Source organism: Lutra lutra, chromosome 5, assembly GCF_902655055.1.
Source record: "Lutra lutra chromosome 5, mLutLut1.2, whole genome shotgun sequence".
Classification (NCBI taxonomy): domain Eukaryota; kingdom Metazoa; phylum Chordata; class Mammalia; order Carnivora; family Mustelidae; genus Lutra; species Lutra lutra.
In genome coordinates, this window is record NC_062282.1 from 105,461,116 (window position 1) to 105,485,213 (window position 24,098).

General features: G+C 36.5%; 1 protein-coding gene across 1 annotated transcript in view; it reads left to right on the forward strand.

Annotated features, from left to right (window-relative positions):
* Positions 1-24,098, forward strand: part of SCAMP1 (secretory carrier membrane protein 1) — a 129,916-nt gene that overhangs the window by 53,384 nt on the left and 52,434 nt on the right. The window contains exons 3-6 of the mRNA XM_047731753.1: positions 5,812-5,910; positions 7,493-7,601; positions 10,263-10,391; positions 14,471-14,630. Of these exons, the coding sequence (XP_047587709.1) occupies positions 5,812-5,910; positions 7,493-7,601; positions 10,263-10,391; positions 14,471-14,630 (497 nt within the window). The remainder of the gene's footprint in view (positions 1-5,811; positions 5,911-7,492; positions 7,602-10,262; positions 10,392-14,470; positions 14,631-24,098) is intronic.

Here is a 24,098-nt window from a genome sequence, read left to right on the forward strand (position 1 = left end):
AACTGACCGAACCACCCAGGTGCCCTAACGTTTTATTTGAGAGAGAGTGAGTGGGTGAGTAAGTGAGAGAGAGCATGCATGAGCAGGGTGAAGGGCAGAGGGAGAAGCAGACTCCCCACTGAACAGGAAACCTGATGTGGGGCTCAATCCTGGGACTGCAGGATTATGACCTGAGCCAAAGGCAAATGCTTAATGACTGAGCCACCCAGGTGCCCTTTTTTTCTTTTTGTTGTAGAATTGCCGTGGTTAGGACTTCCCATACTATGTTGAATAGAAGTGTTGAGAGTGGATATTCTTGTCTTGTTCCTGACCTTGGGGGTAAAGCTCTGTTTTTCCCTATTGAGTATGGTGTTAGCTGTGGGTTTTAGTATAAGGCCTTTATTATATTGAGTTATGTTCTCTCTAGACCTACCTTGTTGAGGGTTTTTACCTATGAATGGATATTGTACCCTGTGAAATGCTTTTTCTGCATCTGTTGAAATGATCATGTAGTTTTTATCCTTTTTCTTTCTTTTTTTTTTTTAAAGATTTTATTTATTTATTTGAGAGAGAGACAGTGAGAGAGAGCATGAGCGAGGAGAAGGTCAGAGGGAGAAGCAGACTCCCCATGGAGCTGGGAGCCCGATGTGGGACTCGATCCCGGGACTCCGGGATCATGACCTGATCATGTCCAACCAACTGAGCCACCCAGGCGTCCCTATCCTTTTTCTTATTGATGTGATGTATCACCTTGATTGATTTGAAAATACTGAACCTCTCTTGCATCCTGGGAATAAATCTCACTTGATCGTGGCGTATGATTTGTTAAATACATAGTTAATAGTTGTTAAGGACTTTTTCATCTGTATCCATCAGAGATACTGGCCTGTAGTTCTCGTTTTTATTTTTATTTATTTATTTATTATTTTTTAAAATATTTTTATTTATTTATTTGACAGAGCAATCACAAGTAGGCGGAAAGGCAGGCGGAGAGGCAGACAGAGAGAGAGGGGGAAGCAGGCTCCCGGCTGAGCAGAGAACCCGACACGGGGCTTGATCCCAGAACCTTGAGATCATGACCTGAGCCGAAGGCAGAGGCTTTAACTCACTGAGCCACCCAGGTGCCCCTATAGTTCTCTTTTTTTAGCGGTGTCTTTATTTGGTTTTGGTATTGGGGATATTGGCCTCATAGAATGAATTTGGAAGTCTTCCTTCCCCTTGCATTTTTTGGAAAAGTTTGAGAAGAATGGGTATTAATTCTTTAATGTTTGGTAGAATTCGCCCGTGAGGTTGTCTGGTCCGGGACTTTGGTTTTTTGACTACTACTATTTGATTCAATTTCATTGCTAGTGATTGGTCTGTTGAGATTTTCTAGTTCTTCCTGCTTTAGTTTTAGCAGGTTATATATCTCCAGGAATTTATCTATTTTTTCTGAGTTGTCCAATTTTTTTTGTCATACAGGTTTTCATAATATTCTGTTAAAATTGTTTGTACTTCTGTTGTGTTTGTTATTATTTCTCCTCTTTCATTATTTTGTTTATTTGGGTTCTCTTCTCTTTTTTCCTATAATGAGTCTTGAGGGATTTATCAGTTTTGTTGATATTGTCACAGAACCAGGTTCTACCTAGATTCATGCATCTGTTCTGTTGTTTTTTTAGTTTATCATTTATTTCTGGTCTAATTTTTACTTCCTTCCTTTTCCTGGGTTTGGGTTTTGTTCTTCTTTTTCTAGCTCCTTTAGGTGTAAGGTTAGGTAATTTACTTGAGATTTTTCTTGCTTTGTGAGGTAGGCTGGTATTTCTCTAAACTTTTAGAAGTACTTTTGTTGCATCCCAAATATTTTATTTTTATTTTTTTGAAAGATTTAATTTTTTTATTTAGAGAAAGAGAAAGAGTATACGAGTGAGGGGAAGAGGCGCAGGGAGAGACAGAGGAAGAGAGAGAATCTCACTTTGTGGTGGGCATGGATCCCATCACAGGGCTCGATCCCATGACCCTGAGACCATGACCATTGACTTGATGACTGAAGTCAAGAGTCATACACTCAACCAGCTGAGTCATCCAGGCACCTAAATGACATCTAAAATCCTGAAGATTTTAGACCACTGTGTTTTCATTTCCTTTGGTTTCCATGTAGTTTTTGATTTCTTTGATTTCTTGGGTGACCCATTCATTGTTTAATGGCATGTTATTTAATGTCCATGTATGTGTGCGCTTTCTGTATTTTTTCTTGTTGTTGATTTCTAGTTTTATAGCATTGTGGTAAAAAAAGATGCATGGTAAGACTTTTTTTTTTTTTTTTTGTAGCCTCATATGTGATCTATTTTGGAAAATGTCCAGTGCACTTGAATGTGTATTCTGCTTTTTTAGGATGGAATGTTCTGAATATGTCTTAAATCCACCTGGTCCAGTGTGTCATTCAAAGCCACTGTTTCCTTGTCAGTTTTCTGTTTGGGTCATCTGTCCACTGATTCAAATGGGACCTTAAAGCCCTTTACTATCCCCATTATTGTATTACTGTTGATTAGTTCCTTTTTATTTATTAACTGTTTTATATATTTGGGTGCTCCCATGTTGGGTGCATAAATATTTACAGTTCTATCTTGTTGGGTTGTCCCCTTCATTATTACATAGTATCCTTGTTTGTCTCTTGTGGTCTTTGTTTTAAGTCTATTTTGTCCAATGTAAATATTGCTACCCTGGCTTTTTTGGGCATCCATTTGCATGATAAATGTTTTTCTGTCCTCTCACTTACAGTCTGCAAGTGTCTTTCCGTCTGAAATGAGTCTCTTGTAGGCAGCATATATGTGGGTCTTACTTGTATATCTACTTGGTCACCCTGTGTCTTTTGATTGGAACACTTGGTTCATTTACATTCAAAGTAATTATTGATAGATATGTGTTTATGCCATTTTGTTACTTGTTTTGTGGTTGTTGTTTTTACAGATTTCCTGATTCTTGCTGACTTTCATGGTTCATTGGCTTTCTTTAGTGATATGCTTGGATCCCTTTCTCTTTAGGCTTTGTATATTTATTACTGGGTTTTGGTTTGTGGTACCATTATATTTGTAACATCTTCTGCATATAGCAGTCTATATTAAGTTGATGGTTACTTAAGTTTAAACTCATTCTTTGTTCCTTTTCCTCCCACCTTTTACGTATATACTGTCATATTTCACATCCTTTTATTTTATGAATCTCTTCAATGATTTTTACAGAAATACTTATTTTTGCTGCTTTTGTGCTTTTTACTTTTCATACTCTCACTTATGGTCTTTATTTTTAACTCAGAGTTCTCTTTAAAATTTCTTTTTTTTATTTTTTAATTTTTTTTTTAAAGATTTTATTTATTTATTTGACAGACAGAGATCACAAGCAGACAGAGAGGCAGGCAGAGAGAGAGGAGGAAGCAGGCTCCTTGCTGAGCAGAGAGCCCGATGCGGGGCTTGATCCCAGGATCCTGAGATCATGACCTGAGCCGAAGGCAGTGGCTTAACCCACTGAGCCACCCAGGCGCCCCTCTTTAAAATTTCTTAAAGGCTGGTTTAGTGGTCTGCTTTTTGGAGGAACTCTTCAGTTCTCTATTCTGAATGATAGTCTTACTGGGTAGAGTACTCTTGGCTGCAGATGTTTCCCTTTTACCACTTTGAATGTATCATGCCGCTTCCTTCTGGTCTGCAAACTTGCTGCTGAAAAATTCACTTATAGCCTTATGGGATTTTCCTTGTATATAACTGTTGTCTTTTCTCTTGCTTTAAACATTTTTTTCTTTATTCCTATTTCTTGCTATTTTAATTGCTTTGTGTCTTGGTGTGGACCTTCTTGGGTTGAATTTTTGGGGGCATCTCTCTGCCTTTGGAATCTGGATATCTGTTACCTTCCCCCCATTAGGGAAGTTTTCAGTTACTATTTCTTCAGGTAAACTTTCTGCCCTGCCCCACTCTTCTGAGATCCCTGTAATGTGGATGTAACTACATTTGATGGAGTTGCTGAGTTCCCTAATACTATTCTCAATTTGTATACTTTTTTTTTCCTTTGCTCAAGTCGCTTACTTTGTATTACTCGGTCTTCCAGGTATTAATTCATTCCTTGGCTGTATCGGGCCTACAGTTTATTACATTAAGTGTATTTTTAATTTCACTTATTGTGTTCTTGACCTCTGTTTTTTGTTTTTTTTTTTAATCTCTGAGTTAAGGGGCTCATTGTGTTAAGTCCTCCACTCTTTTCTCCAGTCCAGTGTGTATCTTTGTGATCATTATTTTAAATTTTCTTTCAGGTATCTTTTTTATATCCATTTTACTTTGGTCTCTTGCTGTGGTTTGATCCTGTTCTTTCACTTGGGAGATGTTTCTCTGTCTTCTCATTTTGTTTGACTTTGTTCCATTTCTCTGTGCTAGAGACTTACCTTACTCTTAATAATAGCCGTTGAAGAAGAGGTATTATAGTGCCCTGTAGTGTAGTGTCCATGTTCCCCAGGTTATGTTGTGGGTACTCTGCTGTTGAGTTCTGCCATCTTTTCCCTTCAGGCCAGATGTTTGCTAATGCTCTCTTTACCTATCGTGAATAGCAAGGTGTACAGTGGTCTACTTGTGAAACAATACCTGCCACTGCTGGAACTGCAGTCCTGCAAAACAAGCAGGTCACGAGGTGTGGTATTGGCAGGGTGATCTTCTGGGGAAGGGACTCCACAGCACCAGGACTCAGGGGAGCATGGCTGGAAAGGGCTGATCTGCCAAAGCACATGTGGCAGGGTTGGTTCGGTGTGAGCAAATTAAGCAGCATGTGTCCGCATAGTACTGGTTTCCACAGGTGTCTGTTATTTATGCTGGGGAGCAAGGGAGGAGAATGTCACCTCCCAGCTCCTTTGTACCTGGAAGGGTCTCCCCATGATCCCTGTCTCTCCAGGCAGTGTTCTGAGATGAGCGAATTTCTCTCCTCCTCGTCTACCCATGGCATTTTTCGAACTGCTGGTTCTGCCTGCATCTGCATAGGTTGTTTTTCATGCTGTCTCTTAAAGATGAGGGACTCTTGTTTCCTAACACCTTCTGGGCTCACCCAGAGCTGAGCATGCTGGTTTTTAAAATTCTAGGTTTTAAGTCCTGGTGGTTTTAAGAATTCATGAAATTTCAGAGGCAACTGTGGAGATTGATCCTTCCTGTTAGTAGGCTCCCCAGTCTGAAGGTCTGTTTGCCGCTCTTCTCTGTGCCACTGGCGCCTTCTCAACTGCGGCTGACTGTGGTCCCTTTTGCTCCCAGGCTGTGTCTTTGCCCTTCATATCACCTCTGATGTGGACTCTTCCTTGCCTTCCGTTGTGGAGTGTGTTCTGGAAGTCCTTGGGCTGTTTCCAGGGTTATTTCTGCTGCTGTGGGTGTTATCTAGTTGTATCTGTGGGAGGAGCTGAGTTTAGGGTCCTCCTACTCTGCCATCTTTCCAGCCAACCTTTCCTATTAACTTTTTAGGTGGAAACTTAAACAATGGTGGACGTACCTCTCTTTGGTGGAAAGATTAACAGTTAACAGTAAATTCTTCGATTTGCACTATCTTTATTTTCCTAAAAAGCAGTCCTTCAAGGTTTTGTTTTGTGTTTTTACATGTGGCATCCTCCAAGAGTGTTTGTGATATAGTGATAGAGGTAGCAGCCAAATTGGAGAGTTGAGGAATGAGTGAGTTTGAGAAAATGGAGATGGAGAGCTGAAGCAGCACTTTACTGCATACTAGCAGAGGAAGAGAGGAGTTCTTGGTGTTTTGTTTTTTATTGGGGTTAGGCTGTTTGAAAGAAGTTAAAATTGGATCTCTATGTTATATAATTTGTCCTTTTCTTAATTTTCCTAGCCTCCACCAGGCACTGTGAAAATGCCTAATGTACCCAGTACACAACCAGCAATAATGAAACCAACGGAGGAACATCCAGCTTATACACAGATTGCAAAGGTTAGTTGATGTTATGTGTGTAAATTTGTATTGGAAATTATATTATCAACAACATCTTTGGAGTAGAATTATTTATACGTTGACTTAACTTTTTTTTTTTTTGCCCTACTTAATTTTTAACTTACTTTTGAGTCTGAGTTAGCTAGTTTTCAACCCTATTAACATAGTTCTTTTTCAGCTTATAATATTTATGCTGTTATTAACAGTTTTTGAATTCACTTATCCTCTTGAACAATTTGTTTTCTGAAATTTTTGTTGCCTTTTGTTGGTTTCACTCTTTAATGCACGATGCTATTATAGTACTAATAGAAACTGTTGGAAAAGGGTTGTAATGGCTAAGCAAAGGACTATGGTAGGAAGTAGCAGGTGGTAAAAATATGAGAATAAAGGAGATGAATAGGATGCCTTGTATTACATAAAGGCAGATGAAATTACAAACCAGAATTTCTTAATCATATTCTTCTTTCATCTCATTATCTTCTAAAATAGAAGATACTGTATATTCTCGCATTGGAAACCTAGGTACCATTCAAACCAATTTTTTTTTAAGATTTATTTATTTATTTGACAGAGAAAGACAGAGAAAGGGAACACAAGCAGGGGGAGTGGGAGAGGGAGAGGGAGAAGCAGGTTTCCCGCCAAGCAGAAAGCCCGATGTGGGGCTTGATCGCAGGACCCTGGGATCATGACCTGGGTTGAAGGCAGATGCTTAATGACTGAGCCACCCAGGCGCCCCCAAACCAATTCTTAAGAGGCAATTCAATTGTCATTTTCTCCCTTTGTCTGTTTTGCCTCAATTGTTCCCTTTGTTCCTCATTCTCATTTAGCACAGAAGTCATCTTTTTTTTTTTTTTTAAATTTTTTTTTATTTATTTGACAGACAGATCACAAGTAGGCAGAGAGGCAGGCAGAGAGAGACAGGAGGAGGCAGGCTCCCTGCAGAGCAGAGAGCCCGATGCGGGACTCGATCCCAAGACCCTGAGATCATGACCTGAGCCGAAGGCAGAGGCTTTAACCACTGAGCCACCCAGGCGCCCCATAGCACAGAAGTCATCTTAATTTTATTTTCCCAAATAGGATTCTGACTACTCTTACTGAGAGAATTTTGTCCTGTTCTAAATGTGCCCAGTATTCTCACTGACGGTTTTCATAACCAAAAAGCCAAAATCAGTCAAATACCTCCATAATATCTTCTGAAACTCTAACCTTGAGTGAATTCCTATATATGTATTTTAAGATTTTATATATTTGACAGAGAGCATGAGCTACCCAAGACAGAGAGCATGAGCAGGGAGGAGAGGGAGAAGCAGACTCCCCACTGAGCAGGGAGCCTGGTGATGATGACCTCTCTGGCGCCCCTGAATTCCTGTAATTTGGAAGAGCATTTGAATGGAGATTCTGACATTGTATGACTCTTGATCTTAGGGTCGTGAGTTCAAACCCCACATTGGGTGTAGAGATGACTAAAAAATAAATAAAGTTTCTGGCATTGTAGAGGAAGAGAGAAGGGTAGATAGCATAGTCATATAGGATTTTCCAACTCTGACAACCTATTCATTCATTGGTATTTTGTTTGTTTAAGGAACATGCTTTGGCCCAAGCTGAGCTCCTTAAGCGCCAAGAAGAACTAGAAAGAAAAGCAGCAGAATTAGATCGTCGAGAACGGGAAATGCAAAATCTCAGTCAACATGGTAGTATCCAAAGAAGTTTGAAATAAAAATAACTTTTAAACATTTTAAATTGTGCCTGTACTAGCTCTGATTCATTTGGTTTATGGATAAAGCCATGCCGTTTTTTCCTGTTCTAGCAAGATCAAACAGCAGATTTCCTACTTGTTACTCTGTAGCTCTCTGATCTTGGCTGATTTGCATGTCTTTTGATAGATTATAACAGTGTTAGCCTTATCACACAGAAAGTGAATGTGAATATGATAATTTTGGGGTTTGGCCGGGAGCCTTTGATTCTGCACTTGGGCCCTCTTTGAGTCTATTGAAGCATTAAGAGTACATGGCAGTGTGCCCTAAATTTGACTCTTTTTGTTTAGTCAGCCCAGTTTCTAATTATCTGCCCCTGTCCTCAGAAATATAACCTACCTGTCAAAATATTATTAAAAAATGTGTGGCATGATTCTGGGAAGCCTTGGGTTTCTCAATTATATATATATATATATATAAAATACTGAATTGATCATTTGCTATGAAATCTGTTTAGACTGTGACTACCAAAGGCCACTTCCAGGGTGTATCTTAGAGAAAGATAGCAGTATCTGGCTAAGAGGTTAAAGATCTAGACAAGTCATTGTTACTCTGTCTAGGATAGTGATGGAATGACAGGGCTAGGTCAGCAACAATATACTGAACTATTTTTTCCTTATCTTAGATTGTGTATACCTAAGTCAGAGAACAACAAATACTGCATGATTTCACTCATTTGTGGAGTTTAAGAAACAAAACCAATGATCACTGGGAGAAATGGGGGGGAAAAAAGAGAGGCAAACTAAGAAACACACTCAACTGTAGAGAACAAACTGCTGGTTACCAGGGGGAGGTGGGTGGGGCTGTGGGTTAAGGAGGGCACTTGCTCTGATGAGCATCAGGTATTCTATGGAAGTGTTGAACCATTATAATGTACCACTGAAACTAGTATTACTAGTGTGTTAACTAGCGAATTTAAATAAAAATGAAAAATAAAATTTATATATTCAAAGACTATTAAAAGAAATGTGTAAGCCTAGGGCCTCATGAGGACATATTCATCCTTGGCTATTTTGTTGGCTTGTGACATCAGAGACAACATCAGTAAAAGGAGAAACTAAAGGTTTATTTGAGATCAGTGTTTCTGAAATACCTATAATAAAATCTGTCCTATGTTCTTAGTATTGACTAATATAAGTTATTTTTATGGGAGATAGTTTAGAAGTAAAGATAGTAACAGTGAGAAATTAAGAGTTAGACTTTGTGGTGTGTTACACATGTAAGTACTTATCATCTATTAACTCACTTAATTGTCAGTATAATTCCCTGAAGGGTGGTATAGTTGTTATTTTCTTGTTATTTCTACTCTTAAATTTATGAAGAAGTGTCAGATTTTATAGATCGATGTCTTCAGATTTTACCAAGTCTTCAAGATTTAAGGTACCCGGTGCCCCCTACCCAATAAATGGCTAGACACTTCTGTTTTCAGATCCTGGTTCTTACATTGCTATTCTCTGCTCTTCTCAGATAGTATGGGACTTGTATGAGAAATGAATATGAAATTTGGGAAGAATTATAAATAGCGCAGACATGTTGGGAAGAATCAGACATAGGTCATTCTTTTTTTCCCCACTAGAAAGTTTTCTTCTTCTATACAAAGTCTATAAAATCGAATTTTCAAAAATTGTGGCATATCATTTCTAAAATGAGAAGTGGCCTTTAGGTGTTGTGTTTACCTTCTGTTTTTAATGTTTAGACTTCTTTAACTTTAGCGTTTTTATTGCTTCCACTGCTTCCGAAGCCCTGTTTTCAGTTTCATTTCTTTATAAGGACACATTTTCCCTCCTGATAGTTTGAATTTATTTTTCCTGTAGGTTTATTGAAGTGTTATAATTCCTTAGTTTCCTTCTTCTGACTGTTTCATATTTTCTCCTAGTTTTATGGTTTTCTTACATGGATATTTAGAGTGGTTTTTTTTTTTTTTTTTCAGACTTTGGGATTTCCAAATTTTATTCCTTGGTATTAGTTAATCATGTGTTCCTTCATGGAGTTAGTAGTAGAAAACTCAAGATCCAGAAGCTGGTCTTCCTCTCCACTTGGACTAGGAATTATATTCAGAGACTTAAGATGCTGAAGAGGAAATTGTAGATACTTAAAAACTGCATGACCTTCTCATAACAGACTCTTGGGACTTTGAGAAATAAGTCTGTTTTCAGGGTAGAGTCACAGGATATGTCTTTGTGCTCTTTTTTTTGCTTCTTGTATCAACTGTATATATATTGTTCCTGGTAAACATTATATGACACTGGAAAAATATTTTACCATCTAATGTTTTCTAAAGTAATACTCTGGGGGAATTTTTTTTTTTTTTTACGATTTTATTTTTAAGTAATCTCTACACCCAAGGTAAGACTTTAACCCACAACCCTAGATCAAGAGTTGCATGCTGTATTGACTGAGCCAGCCATGTGCCCCTACTTTGGGAAAATTTTTAAAAATGCAGAGCTTAGCTTTCAAAGCTGTACAAATACAGGAATGTAGAGATACAGCGTTCGATTTATAAAACATCTATTAAAAGAACAAATAATGTTCTTTATAAGGAAACCAAAAATAAGAATAGCCCATATTGGTCCTAATATAATTTTTTTTAATTTGCAGGAAGAAAAAATAATTGGCCACCTCTCCCTGGCAATTTTCCTGTGGGACCTTGTTTTTATCAGGATTTTTCTGTAGATATTCCTGTAGAATTCCAGAAGACAGTAAAGATTATGTACTACTTGTGGATGTGTAAGTATAAAATAAATTGTATATTCAACAGAGTGTATGTTTTATTGTCAAAAACCACCCTTTTTGGAATTCAGATATTAAGGATAGTATCACAAATGGGTTTTTTGGTATGCTCTTAATTTTCAGAATGAGACATATTTAGGTATTGCAGAATTAAACTATGTGACAATCTAAACTGAGGAAAGCATATAGGAGAACTGGCATTCTTGAGGAAAGGACTTCTTTGTCACATATAGTATTTTTTGAGGAAAAAGGAATAGTCATAAAATATTATCTAGGCTATATTTGTTTTGAAAAAATTATTCTATTTTTATGCAATGAAGGCTGTTTAAAAATTCTTGAAAGCATTATGACTTTTTAAAAGGGCAATAAAATAGTATTATAATTTTCTTAGAGCTTTGAGCACAATTTACTTTTTATTTTCAAGTGGTTGATAAGTACCTTTATTATTGGGAGTACCTAGTTAATGTAGGATATTTTACTTAATAGAACATTAGGACATATATTTAGGCTGTGGTGCTTGCACTGTTTTGAGTATAATTACAACCCATGTAATAACTAAAATAAAATGTAAAGCTCTTTAACAGTTTGTTCTGTGTACACAGAATTCCAGCTTACTGTCTTTCACTTTTATTCCAAACAGTAGTCTCAGCCCCTTTTAATGTTATTATGTTAGTAGGAGAGGTGTAGCTGTCATGACCTCTCACCTGCGTAACTGCTGGGTAGTGAAGAATTTGTAGTGTGCGTTCTTGATGGAGGAAATTTATATGTGTTACTGTATATTTGGGGAGCCGTTTTTTCCCCATCCTAAATAAATGAGACTATTTTCCTCAAAATTATTTGGAGCATTCTTCACATATGTGAAGCTACTTTAGAATGTGAGTAGTGATTTCTTATGGATTTCTTATGGATTCTTAACTCTTAGTTTTTCTTTGAGATTTTGTTGTTGATCTAGTATCTTGCTAAATCTCCAGTGTAGGTAGTATTTTATATTTTTAACACTAAAGGTTTTGATTTTATATTTGTACATGTAAACAAGCCATATATTTTATTTAATCAATATATAATATGTGCATACATATAGTAATTATTTCTTAATGGGCAGACCTGGCCTAGCATTTTAAGTATAAGTCCTTTGACCTAGTGGAAAAACAGGCTTTGTATGGGAGAGATAGGAGTTGGAAGAAAATTCTATAAGAAATTGAGTAAATAAAGATTGATTGGGAAAGGTAATTAATTTTAACTGAATGGTTACTATTGCTAATTGTTTCAAAATAGGTCTGTTTTGTTTTAGAAATGTATAACTTTCTGAGGTTTTTAGAATATAGTTTTTCTTAATCCTGTTGCATTGACAGATTTAAAGTATTTAAAGAGGTCTCATTATTTAAAGAAACATTACCTGGAATAAGGTAAGATCTAGTTCTAGCTCAGTGATGTTTCTAAATTTCATAGAATGGAGATTGTTTTAATAAGTTATTTTCAGGAAGTGTCAACCTGTTAATGATTTCAGAGTTGATGAGTGCTTTCACCCTGTAGTAATAATTATGATGAAAGAGAACATTTATTGAGGATTTATTTGTGCCAGGCACAGTACTAATTACTTTATATACATGATGTTATTAACTCCTGACTACACTATGAGCAGGTACTATATTACCCAAGATACGGAAACCAAAGTTTAGAGAATTGGAGTAACTTGTTCAAGACTACACAACAATTAGGATTGGAGTTGGATAGCTTGGCTCCAGAGCCCAGAGTCTAGATTTCCATGTTTTACAACCTACAGAGTACCAAAATGAAGAAGTAATTTGTGCTTTAAACCCAAATAAGATGAAGATATACTTTCAAAGGTACCTTACTTGAAATAAATAATTTACTCTGTAAAGGAACTGAAGCAATTATAACTATCAACTGTCAAATGAATCTTAACCTCTTTGAGTATATTCTTGAATTTAAAAAAAATTCAAGCCATTTAAAGATGAATTAGTGAAGAAGATAATTATACTGTTTAAAATCTGTTTGTTAGGTGTCTGTGTTGTAATGCAGAGCTTATCAAGAAGAATATTATAGTGATAATTGCAAATTTAGGTCCACTAATAACAGATTTGAGTGCTTAATAAAGCAAATGGAAATTTCCTGTGAAGTTGAGTCATTCAACTTACAAATCCTGTAAACAAAATGCCCTAAAAATTTCTTCAGTGTTATATGTACACCTGGAATCCAATCCAAGTAGATTGGAATGGGATTGATATTAGTAACAGAGAATCATGTGTTTCACATTACCTTGCCTTTCTGTGTATTTTTAGATCTGTGTGAAAGTGGACTGATAGTTTAGTAAGTAGGCCCGGACATTTTACTTTTCTTTGGGGGTACAGATAAATTACTTATTGATCATGGTTTTTGGTTACTATGACAACATTTAGAAAGGAATTTTAATAGATTACACAAAATTAAATTGATATTTTTATCAATTGTTGGAGGAATTTTTAATGAACCTTAATGTACATATCCATATTTTTCTTTCTTTCCTTAGGCAGATTAAGAGATAAACCTTTAAAAATTCTCTTAAGGTTGAAGTTTGAAGTATAATGTTGTGAATACATAAAACTTTTTCAGGCAGTTGGATCCCATTTAACATTAAAAAATAATTTCTATTTTATGGTCTTTTGAAATCTGTTTTTAAGCCATTGACAAAAACTACTTTTATTCTGAGGCAAAAGATCCTGAGTAAATTTATTAGTAAACTGGCTTTCGTGAAAGTTAGAAATCCTAATTCTAAATAAATTTAATAAGGAAGAGTCTTCTTTGTGTAATATAATGGAATGAAGTTTTAAACGTGGAAGAGCTCCTGTATTTTTATAGCTGAAAAATTGAAATGTAAAGTTTGATTAGCTCAATAGTACATTTCTATAACCCAGGTGGTTTCATTCTTCCTCTGGTGCCCCTTCTCTTACTCTCTAGAGTTTGTATATTTAGCTAGTCGTTAAACCAAATTTAGAGGTACCCTATAATGTATGTCTTCATCTTGTTTTGTTAATTACTAGTTTTATTTTATCAGTTGAAAAGATTTTAAAGTTTCTAATGTAAGTTGAGATTTTTGTATTTGGATTTGCTAGGTTTTTCATTTATTTTTAATTCAAGTAGGAGTTTGTTGGTATATTTTTCTTGTATTTACATTGAACATTATTTTAACTTTTGAAAAGTATTTATTTCTTTTCATTCAGCCTGTGAATAAATTTTTTAAAAATCCTTTAAAAAGGTTACTAATTATAATGAATAAGTGTAGTTCTTTAGGATCAAAGTATAGTTAGATGGTTCTCAGATTTTTTGTTTTAGATCTTTCTGGATATGTAATTATTAACAACATATGAAGAGTTTCCCATTAACTGTGTGCATTAATTAAAAGAAAGTTCTGCCACAGTAGCTGAAATGCATTATTTTCTTTCTTTAAAAGTAAGTTTGATCCTCTATGAAAACACTGTATTTATCCCAGCACTTTAAAAAATGATAACCCTATGAGGATGAATAATCCTGAGAGATTGAATATATAGTCCCTGAAATTGCTACTGTATTAGTATTTTTAGTTCAATGATTCTAATTAATTGCTTAAAAATGTTACAATGAGATTGCACAGAGCACTTCTCCAGTTTTCTCCTCCTTGTATAGTCCACTCTGGGAGGAGTCAGCAGCTACTCTGTAAAAATGTAACTCAGTGTGTAGGCTCTTTTTCCTCCCAAGTCCTGGTTCTTTTCCCTGGCAGGGCCTTGAATCAGGGGCCACATCAAGTATTTTCTTCTCAAGGAGGAATCCCTTAAGGCACTGCTTCTCTGGTAATGGCCCATTAGGAGAGGACCAAATGAATTGTTGCTAAACACTGCATAAGTTAGGACTCATTTTCCTGCATATACTGTTTTCAAACCAAATGTGTAAGAAACAGCAATGTTTTTTGAAAGATACTAGCTGGAAGCAAGGGGTAGAATACATTTGCTCTAAGGAAGAATTTTTTCATTTACAATTTTTGTTGAATGAATTCATAACTTGAATGTAAACATTTCTATTTTGTTTTTTTGATTCCACAGTCCACGCTGTAACACTCTTTCTAAATATCTTCGGATGCTTGGCTTGGTTTTGTGTTGATGCTTCAAGAGGGGTTGATTTTGGATTGAGTATCCTGTGGTTCTTGCTTTTTACTCCTTGTTCATTTGTCTGTTGGTACAGACCACTTTACGGAGCTTTCAGGTAAAATGTGTGTACTTTGAAATATACTCTTTAAAACCTGTGAAGTAAATAATTGGTAATTAACCTTAAGGGGGAAATTGATACATTTTTACTAAAATTTTTTGTTATTGTGTAGCATACATTCTGATAAATTCATATGTAACATGTCTTTGTAGTAATTAGATTTTGTAAGTCACAAAATCTCGTTCTCTTCTCCCACTTGAGAAGGATCAAACATGAAAACAGAAATGACAGTAGTCTTATATCTTAATATTTGTAGAATAAATATTCCATTTCGTATGATACACTTGACATTAAGGAAAAGTTTGCTCTTCATTCCCCTTTCAAACAAAAAAATCACAAATGGTGATTACAGTCTAATTCTTAAATGAACCTAGATAAGATCAATATACTTATGATATTTAAAGTGAGTCACTCTCACCTAGCAAGGTAATTATTTTCTGTGTAAATTCATTTTTGGCTCTTCAAATGGTCTTGCATTGGAGAACCATTAAGATTATAAGATAATAATATTTTGCAAGATATATTTTAATCAGTGGTTAGGATTAATATCTCCTAAATGCATGTTCTATGAGGTATTAATAAATGTTGCTGAAAAAGGGACTAATTAGCTTAAGTTTGGAAAAAGCTGGACAATAAATTTCTTCAATTCAGGATTGCTTAGATTCTTTTAAGAGCCTCATGTGATTTGTGATTTGACTATGAAACCATTTTTTTGTGGAACACCTTGTTGGACTATTGTTTTAAGAAGTAAATGTTGGAAGGTGCTGATTTAGATAATAGTTCTCTATGAATCCATATATTCGATCATTTATCAACTTATTTTTGAGTAAACTTTTTTATGAGTAATGAACCTTTTTCAGCTCTCATGAATGAGGGGCAGCATTACTAGGAAATAGGTATGTATTGTACAGATGTTATTTTGGGGAAATTAGAGGGCCACATTCAGGTGTTTGTTTTTTTCCATTTCAACATAGAATTTCTTTGATTAATCACAGTTTGTATTTCTTCGTAGTGGAATTAGGAACCCAGATATGTAAACAGATGAAAAAAAAAACCCAGAAGGAAAGGGGCAAAGGTGAGGGAATTTGGGGAGGAAAGTGGTCATTCAATAGAAAACTAACTTGGTTAAAATTGTAAGGAAGGCAAGAAAGTGGATCGAAGGAGGAAAGAATCTTTGGATATATTACAATATGGAGATTAGTTATCAAGGAATGGGGAAGAGGTGTCCCCTTTGGATGTGGGATGGAGAGGAATAAAAAAGGATCTATTTGCTCTTTCCATGATCTAGGAAGACAGTTACTGGTGCTCTTTTCCTTGTCATCTAAGCCTGGTGTACAAGGTTTTTAAATTTTTTTTTTTTAAGATTTTATTTATTTATTTGACAGATCACAAGTAGACAGAGAGGCAGGCAGAGAGAGAGAGAGAGAGGGAAGCAGGCTCCCTGCTGAGCAGAGAGCCCAACGCGGGACTCGATCCCAGGGCCCTGAGATCATGACCTGAGCCGAAGGCAGCGGCTTAACCCACTGAGCCACCCAGGCGCCCCTAAATTTTTTCACATCTGGCTTTGGCTTCTGCCTGCCTGCTTCCACCATGTTACTAATATATTTGTAATGATGCTGGTGGGTAGAAATGGGGTTGTTCTTCAGACTTGAAAAGTGATGAGAGGAGGCGCCTGGGTGGCTCAGCTGGTTAAATGGTTAAGCGTCTGCCCTCAGCTCAGGTCATGATCTTGAGATCCTGGGATCTAGCCCCACATTGGGCTACCTGCTCAGTGGGGAGCTTGCGTCTCTCTTTGTACCTCCCCCTCCCCCTCCACCACTTGTGGGGGTGTGTGTGTCACGGGTGCCTGTGTGTGTGCACTCTCTATTGCTCTCTCATACTCTCTCTGCAAATAATTAAATCTTAAAAAAAAATAGTGACCTAAGACTAATGACCTGATTTTAAACCTTCTATAACTAATGTAGCCAAAACCACTAAAAAAGCTAGCTTTCTGCCTTTTATTACTTGAAGTCACTTGGTTCCTTTTATTTCCTTTCTTTGCCAGTTGAAATAAAAATGCTTTGTGGAACATTTTTACTTCTGTCATTATTAACCTACAGATTTATAGGTTTAGTGCTTAGCTGCATCTCAGTCCTTTAGAGTTTATCACAAATGATTAATTTTCTGGGTTTCCCTGTTCAGAGCAGAACTGAGATTAATTAAATATTATTGGGGAAAGTTGAAATTAAAGTATGTTACATCATTACTGTTCCTTCTCAGTATGTGACTTTGGCATTTCTTTTATCCACATTGCCACATGTTTCTGAGCCTGTCTTTCCTGCTGTATCTGGTAGTTTGTTAAACCTGTATTGATGACAATATTGATGACAATTGATGATTTTTCCTTTAAATGTGAAAATCTCAAACACAGATACAGTGGGTGTGATTCTTGATATTAAATATAGGGCTTTAAATAGCCTTATTCACATAAATGCTTTATTTTAGATCAGTTTTTTTTTTTTTAAGATTTTATTTATCTATTTGACAGACAGAGATCACAAGTAGGCAGAGAGGCAGGCAGAGAGAGAGAGAGGAGGAAGCAGGCTCCCCGTGGAGCAGAGAGCCCGATGTGGGGCTCGATCCTAGGACCCTGGGATCATGACCTGAGCCGAAGGCAGAGGCTTTAACCCACTGAGCCAGCCAGGCACCCCTTACATCAGTTTTGATAGGGATTACTGCCTTTGAGAAAGGGCAAAGTCAGGATATGCAAGTGTTTCATATTTTGTTTCAAGACTGGTGATTAAGAAATGAAAATAAGCATCTGAACATACTATGTAAGTCAGTAGAAAATGGGTAGCTAAAACCTTTTAAGGCCAGGTTCACAGGTTTCCTGAGAGAAATTGCTTTTTAAAGTAGTTATTTAGTTTTTATAAATCAGACTCTGGCGTGAAGCTAGTATGCTTTTTAAAAGTTTCAGGTTTTCTTGTTTTAAGATTACCTTACTTATCTATTAATTTTAAAAATATTTATTTGATAGAGAGAGACACAGCGAGAGAGGGAACACAAGCAGTGGGGAGGGAGAGGGAGAAGCAGGCTTCCCCACAAGCAGGGAGCCCGAAGTGGAGCTGGATTCCAGGACCCTGGGATCATGACCTGAGCCAAAGGCAGACATTTAACCGACAGCTACCCAGGTGCTCCTTCCTTACTTTTTTTTTTTTTTTTTTAAGATTTTGTTTATTTGACAGGCAGAGATCACAAGTAGATCTAGAGGCAGGCAGAGAGAGAAGAGGAAGCAGGCTCCGCATAGAGCAGAGAGCCCGATGACACTGGGATCATGACCCGAGCTGAAGGCAGTGGATTTAACCCACTGAGCCACCCAGGCGCCCTCCCTTCCTTACTTATTTTAGAGCAAGAGTGCACAAGCAGAGGGAGAGAAGTAGCCACCTACGTGCCCCTCACCGTTTTCAAGTTTTACTCTTCTCTGGCTAATGGTGTATTTGGCTCTTCTGTCATTAGATTATTTAAATATTTCCTGAATTTTATTTCTCCAGGTATTCCCCTAGAAGTGAAGAAAAGACTGGTAAGCAATAAGGTGCACCTGGGTGGCTCAGTTGTTTAAGCGTCTGACTCTTAATTTTGGCTCCGATCGTGATCTCAGGGTTGTGAGATCAAGCCCTGCCTCCAGCTCATAGCTCACACTGTGGTTAGGGAGCTTCCTTGAGATTTTCTCTCTCCTTCTCCTTCTACCCTCACCCCCCAACCAAAAAAAAAAAAAAAAAAGAAAGAAAAAAGAAAAAGAATGGTAAGCAATAAGAAAAACTTGGCTGGATTGATTTTAGAATAAACTGGTCATTGCAAACATAGAAGTTGGGGGGGGCATTAGGTTTGAGAATGTGATTAGATTTTTCCTCTTTTAGTTCAGTGAATTTATTTTTTTCTTATAGATGGTGGTAATTTCAAGTTTCTGGAGTAGATGTTAGCTTTGTGGTAGAGTGCTAAAAATAGCTAGAGGATCTATCAGGAAGCCTTTATTTCTAGAATGTAGTGGAAATGTACCTTAGTCATTTGGAGTTGTATTTTTAATTGCCATATGTGGTTTATCTCTTTGGCCTTTCAACTCAAGAGTAAAAATAGGGGCACCTGGGTGGCTTAGTGGGTTGAAGCCTCTGCCTTCAGCTCAGGTCATGATCCCAGAGTCCTGGGATCGAGCCCCGCATCGGGCTCTCTGCTCAGCGGGGAGCCTGCTTCCCCCTCTCTCTGCCTGCCTCTCTGCCTACTTGTGATCTCTCTCTCTCTCTGTCAAATAAATAAATAAATAAAATCTTTAAAAAAACAGTAAAAATAAATGAATTCAGTATCTCAAGAAATTCCTTTTTAAAGTTTAATAATTTACTTTGTTATCATGAATTTGTTGTAATTTGCTTAATAATATGATGGCTGAGTAAACCTTTTTTTATATTAACTTTAATCTGAGAAGAAAAATATAATTGTTTTAACTGAATTATAAAATGCCTTTAGATTGAATTTAAGTGTTTGGTAATACTTTTAAAGCCCAGTGGAAAATTTAAATCTACATTTAAGTGATTATATGTAGTAATCACATATAACACATCATAATGATAATTATACATAGACTAGCAATAATCATTTTTTAGTTATGAATGAGCAGTTGGCTTTCCAGTGTCATCTGAGTTTCTGTTGAAGTATTTGCATGCTCATTATTGAGTTCACTGGATTCTTTCAGGGGAATATTAATATTAGGATAAATAACTTACATTTTCCAACTGCTTTACAGTCAGGAAGTATCCTAAGGTTAAATGAATCATTCATTGAACAATGACCATATACTAAGCTGGAGATACAAGGGAGACATGGTACTTGCCCTTAGAAATGTATAATATATAACTGATTTGAAAGTAGGCATTTCTGAAGCTTTGGCTCATAAAATTTATATATAAAAATTGGGTGATATTCAGACACACCCAGAATATTTGAATGCCAAAGGAATATAATATTGGTGACATACCTTGTATTCTATTTCAAGATAGAAGATCAGCTACCTTCAAATTAGTCTTCTTGCATTACCTTTTTGAGGATTTCAGTTTTTAGTAAATATTTTTCTCTGAAATCAGGGGAAGAAAACCCTGCTTTTATTGACACCATTGAAATATCACAATGTTCATGAAAAAGATGGTTTTCAGGGCGCCTGGGTGGCTCAGTGGGTTAAGCCTCTGCCTTCAGCTCAGGTCATGATCTCAGGTTCCTGGGATCAAGTCCCACATCGTGCTCTCTGCTCAGCGGAGAGCCTGTTTCCCCCTCTCTCTCTGCCTGCCTCTCTGTCTACTTGTGATTTCTCTCTCTGTGTGTCAAATAAATAAATAAAATCTTAAAAAAATGCATGTATTTATTAAAAAAAATGGTTTTCAAACAGTGTAAAATACTGTTCTGTATGAGTTATCTTAGTTTTCCACCAAGAAACTGGTTTTACTGTTATCTGACTTTATCCTTCATAAGGTTATCCCTCCACCAGAATCTGAAGGACCATGTAGAGAAGTTTCAGATATATGTGTTTTTAAAAGTTAAGTTTAATAGCTGTCATAATTAAGTCTGCACTTGTTATATTGTCACTTACATATTTTAAAAAGATTATAACTTTGATCTGAATTTTGTGCTTCTGCAAATGACTAAGCGTTATGTAAATAAGATATTAAGTCATTATTATTGAGGCAGTGTTTTTTGGAAATAGACTGAAAACGGGTAAGAATCCTGGCCTCTCTGCTTAAAAGTATTGAGCTCCTAGGGAAATGCAGAACAAAACTACTGCCTCAGTTTGTTGAATGTAAATAGGGGATAATATTTGCAGAGTTGATAAAAGGATTAGAGATAATATATGCAAAATACTATGTTTTATAGATTGTCAGTGATAGCTGGAATTAATGTTTTGGTTTTGTGTTAGGTTTTATTATTTACTTTTAGTCCATTAAAATGTAACTTGTTATAAATCATCTTTTGCTGCTTTTAGTTCATTGTCCTCTGGTGCCTCAGTCTGAGCTAGAGGAAATCATAATTTATGCTAGGGTGTATGTATATCCTTGTGTTGAGAGATAAAAATAAACACTAAAAAACCCAGTATAATAATCTAGTCTTTTAATTGGAGGTTTTTTGTCTATATTTAATATAATTACTTATTTATATGGATTTATATCTGCCTTCTATTTTTTTTTGAAGAGGAATAATTCTTACATTTAATTATGAAAAGTTTCAAAAAAAATAGCAACGTTGAAAGAATTTAGCATCGAACACCATATATACACTGTCTAAATTCTATCCCTAACATATAGATGCTTTATAAGGTAAATTGACATCAGTAACTAGAGCTCAGTATTTGTTTACAGTTTTGATTTGTGTGTGTGGGTTTTTTTTTTTAGTGTAAAATCTGAATTCACAAACTCTATCAATATATAATGCATTATTACCATCACCCCAGAAAATTTCTTAGTGCCCCTTTTCTTGAATCATCCAGAGGGTACCTTACTTTTTTTTGTTATTGAATTTATTTTTTAAATTTAAGTTAATTAACATATAATGTATTATTGGTTTTAGAGGTAGAGGTCAGTGATTCATCAGTCTTATATAATAACCAGTGTTCATTATATCATGTACCCTCCTTAATGCCTATCACCCAGTTACCCCATCCCCCCACTTCCCTCTGCTCTGGCATCCCTTGGTTTGTTTCCTAGGATTAAGTATCTCTTATGGTTCATCTCCCTCTCTGGTTTGGTTTTATTTTTTCCTCTCTTCCCCTATGATCTTCTGTTTTGTTTCTTAAATTCCACATATGACTGAGATCACATGATAGTTGTCTTTCTCTGATCGACTTATTTTGCTTAGCTTAATACCCTCTAGTACCATCCACGTCATTGCAAATGGCAAGATTTCATTTTTTGATGGCTGCATAGTATTCCATTGTATGTATACCACATCTTCTTTACCCATTCATCTGTTGATGGACATCTGGGCTCTTTCCCTGATTTAGCTGTTGTGGACATTGCTGCTATAAACATTGGGGTACAGGTGCCCCTTTGGATCACCACGTTTGTATCTTTGGGTAAAGACCCAGTAGTGCAATTGCTGGCTTGTATGGTAGCTCTCTTTACAACTTTCTGAGGAAACTCCACACTGTTTCCCAGAGTTCTGCCTTCTATTTATATGTACTACTTACTGTATAAAACATACCTGTTATATACCTTTTTCTGTCTTTGCTTTTGGATCAATAAGTTCTACTTTTTAAATATATTTTACTTTATTTCTCTGTGGGTTTTTTTTCTTTTTCTTTTTTATTTTTAAGATTTATGAGAGCGAGCTTAAGTGTGAACAGGAAGAGCCGAGGAGAGTCTCCTGCAGATTCCCTGCTGAGCTCAGAGTCTGACTCAGGGCTCAAGTCCACAACCCTGAGATCATGACCTGAGCTGAAATCAGGAGTCAGTCACTTAACCAGCTGAGCCACTGAAGTGCCCCTGTGGTTCATTTGTTTTTATATGGGTCTGCTGGTACTGAATTCTCTCAGATTTTTTTTTTTTTCAAAATATGTTAATTTCACCTTTTTTTTTTTTAGCTTTATTGAGGCCTAATTGGCAAAATTAAAATACGTTAAATTGTTTAATATGATTTTTTTAATGTAATGATTTGATAGTCATACACATGAGAGAATTCCCACATTTGGGTTAACACATCCTATCACCTCACATATTTACCTTTTTCTTTTGTTGAGAACTCTTAAGATCTACCCTATTAGCAAATTTCTATTATATAGTACAGTATTATCAACTATAGTCATTATACTCTACATCAGAACCTCAGAACTTCCTGATTTTGTAATAAAAGTTCATACCTTTTTTTAAAAGGATTTTTTAAAACAATTTTACTTATTTATTTGACAGAGAGATCACAAATAGGCAGAGAGGCAGGCAGAGAGAGGGGGGCAAGCAGGCTCCCCACTGAGCAGAGAGCACAATGAGGGGCTCAATCCCAGAACCCTGAGATCATGATCTGAGCCAAAGGCAGAGAGGCTTAACCCACTGAGCCACCCAGGTGCCCCTAGAAGTTCATACCTTTTAATCAACATTTGTCCATTTCTCCCAACTCTTTTGGCAACCACTATTCTACTGTTTCTGTGAGTTCAACTTTCCTTTTTTTTTTTTTTTTTTTTTTTTTTTCTTTAGATCCCCATATAAGTGATACCATTATTTATCCTTCTCTATCTGGCTTACTCCATTTAGCATGATGCTCTCCAGTTCATCCATATAGTCCCACATGGCAGAATTTCCCTCTAAGGCTGAATGGTACTCTATTGTATATAAACCATTCTTGTCATCAGTGGACATTTAGATTGTTTCCATACCTTGGCTATTGTGACTAATGCTGCAGTGAACATAGGATTACAGATGTTTCTTTGAGATATGATTCTGTTATCTTTGGATAAATGGCCTGAAATGGATTTGCTAAATCATATGGTAGTTATATTTTTAATTTGTTGAGGAATCTCCATGCTGTTATCAATAGGGGCTGTATCAATTTACATTTCCACCAACAGTGCACAGCTTTTTATCCTTGTCAACCCTTGTTATTTCTTATCTTTTTGATAATAGCCATTTTAACGGGTGAGAGGTGATAAATGATTGTGGCTTTGATTCGCATTTCCCTGATGATTAGTGATTTTGAGCACCTTTTCGTCTATCTGTTGGTCATCTTTCTGTCTTTGGAAAAATGTTTATTTAGATTTCTTAAGATTTTATCATTTGTTTGACAGGGAGAGAGAGAGGGTACATGAGAGAACACAAGCAGGGGGGAGAGGAGAAGCAGGCTCCCCGCTGAGCAGGTAGGCCCACATGAGGCTCCATTCCAGGACTCTGGGATCATGACCTGAGCCAAAGGCAGCCGCTTAAACCACTGAGCCACTCAAGTGCCCTTGTCTCTTCAGATCTTATGCCCATTATTTTTTTAAATTAGATTTTTTTTTTTTTTGCTGCTGTGTTGTATCAGTTTTTTGTATATATTGGATATTAATCTTTTGCAAGATAAATTATTTGCAGATATTTTCTTCCATCCAGTAGGTTGCCTTTTCATTTGTTTGATGGTTTTCTTTGCTAAGCCAGAGCTGTTTTTTTTTTTAAGATGTTATTTATTTATTTGACAGAGATCACAAGTAGGCAGAGAGGAAGACAGAGAGAGGAGGAAGCAGGCTCCCTGCCGAGCAGAGAGCCCGATGTGGGGCTTGATCCCAGGACCCCGAGATCATGACCTGAGCCGAAGGCAGACGCTTTAACCCACTGAGCCACCCAGGCACCCTAAGCCAAAGCTTTTTATTTGTTGTAGTCCCACTTGTTGGTTTTTGCTTTTGTCACTTTTGCTTTTGGCGTCAAATCCAAATAGTGCCAAGAATGATGTCAGGGGGCTTACCACGTGTGTTTTCTTCTATGAGTTGTA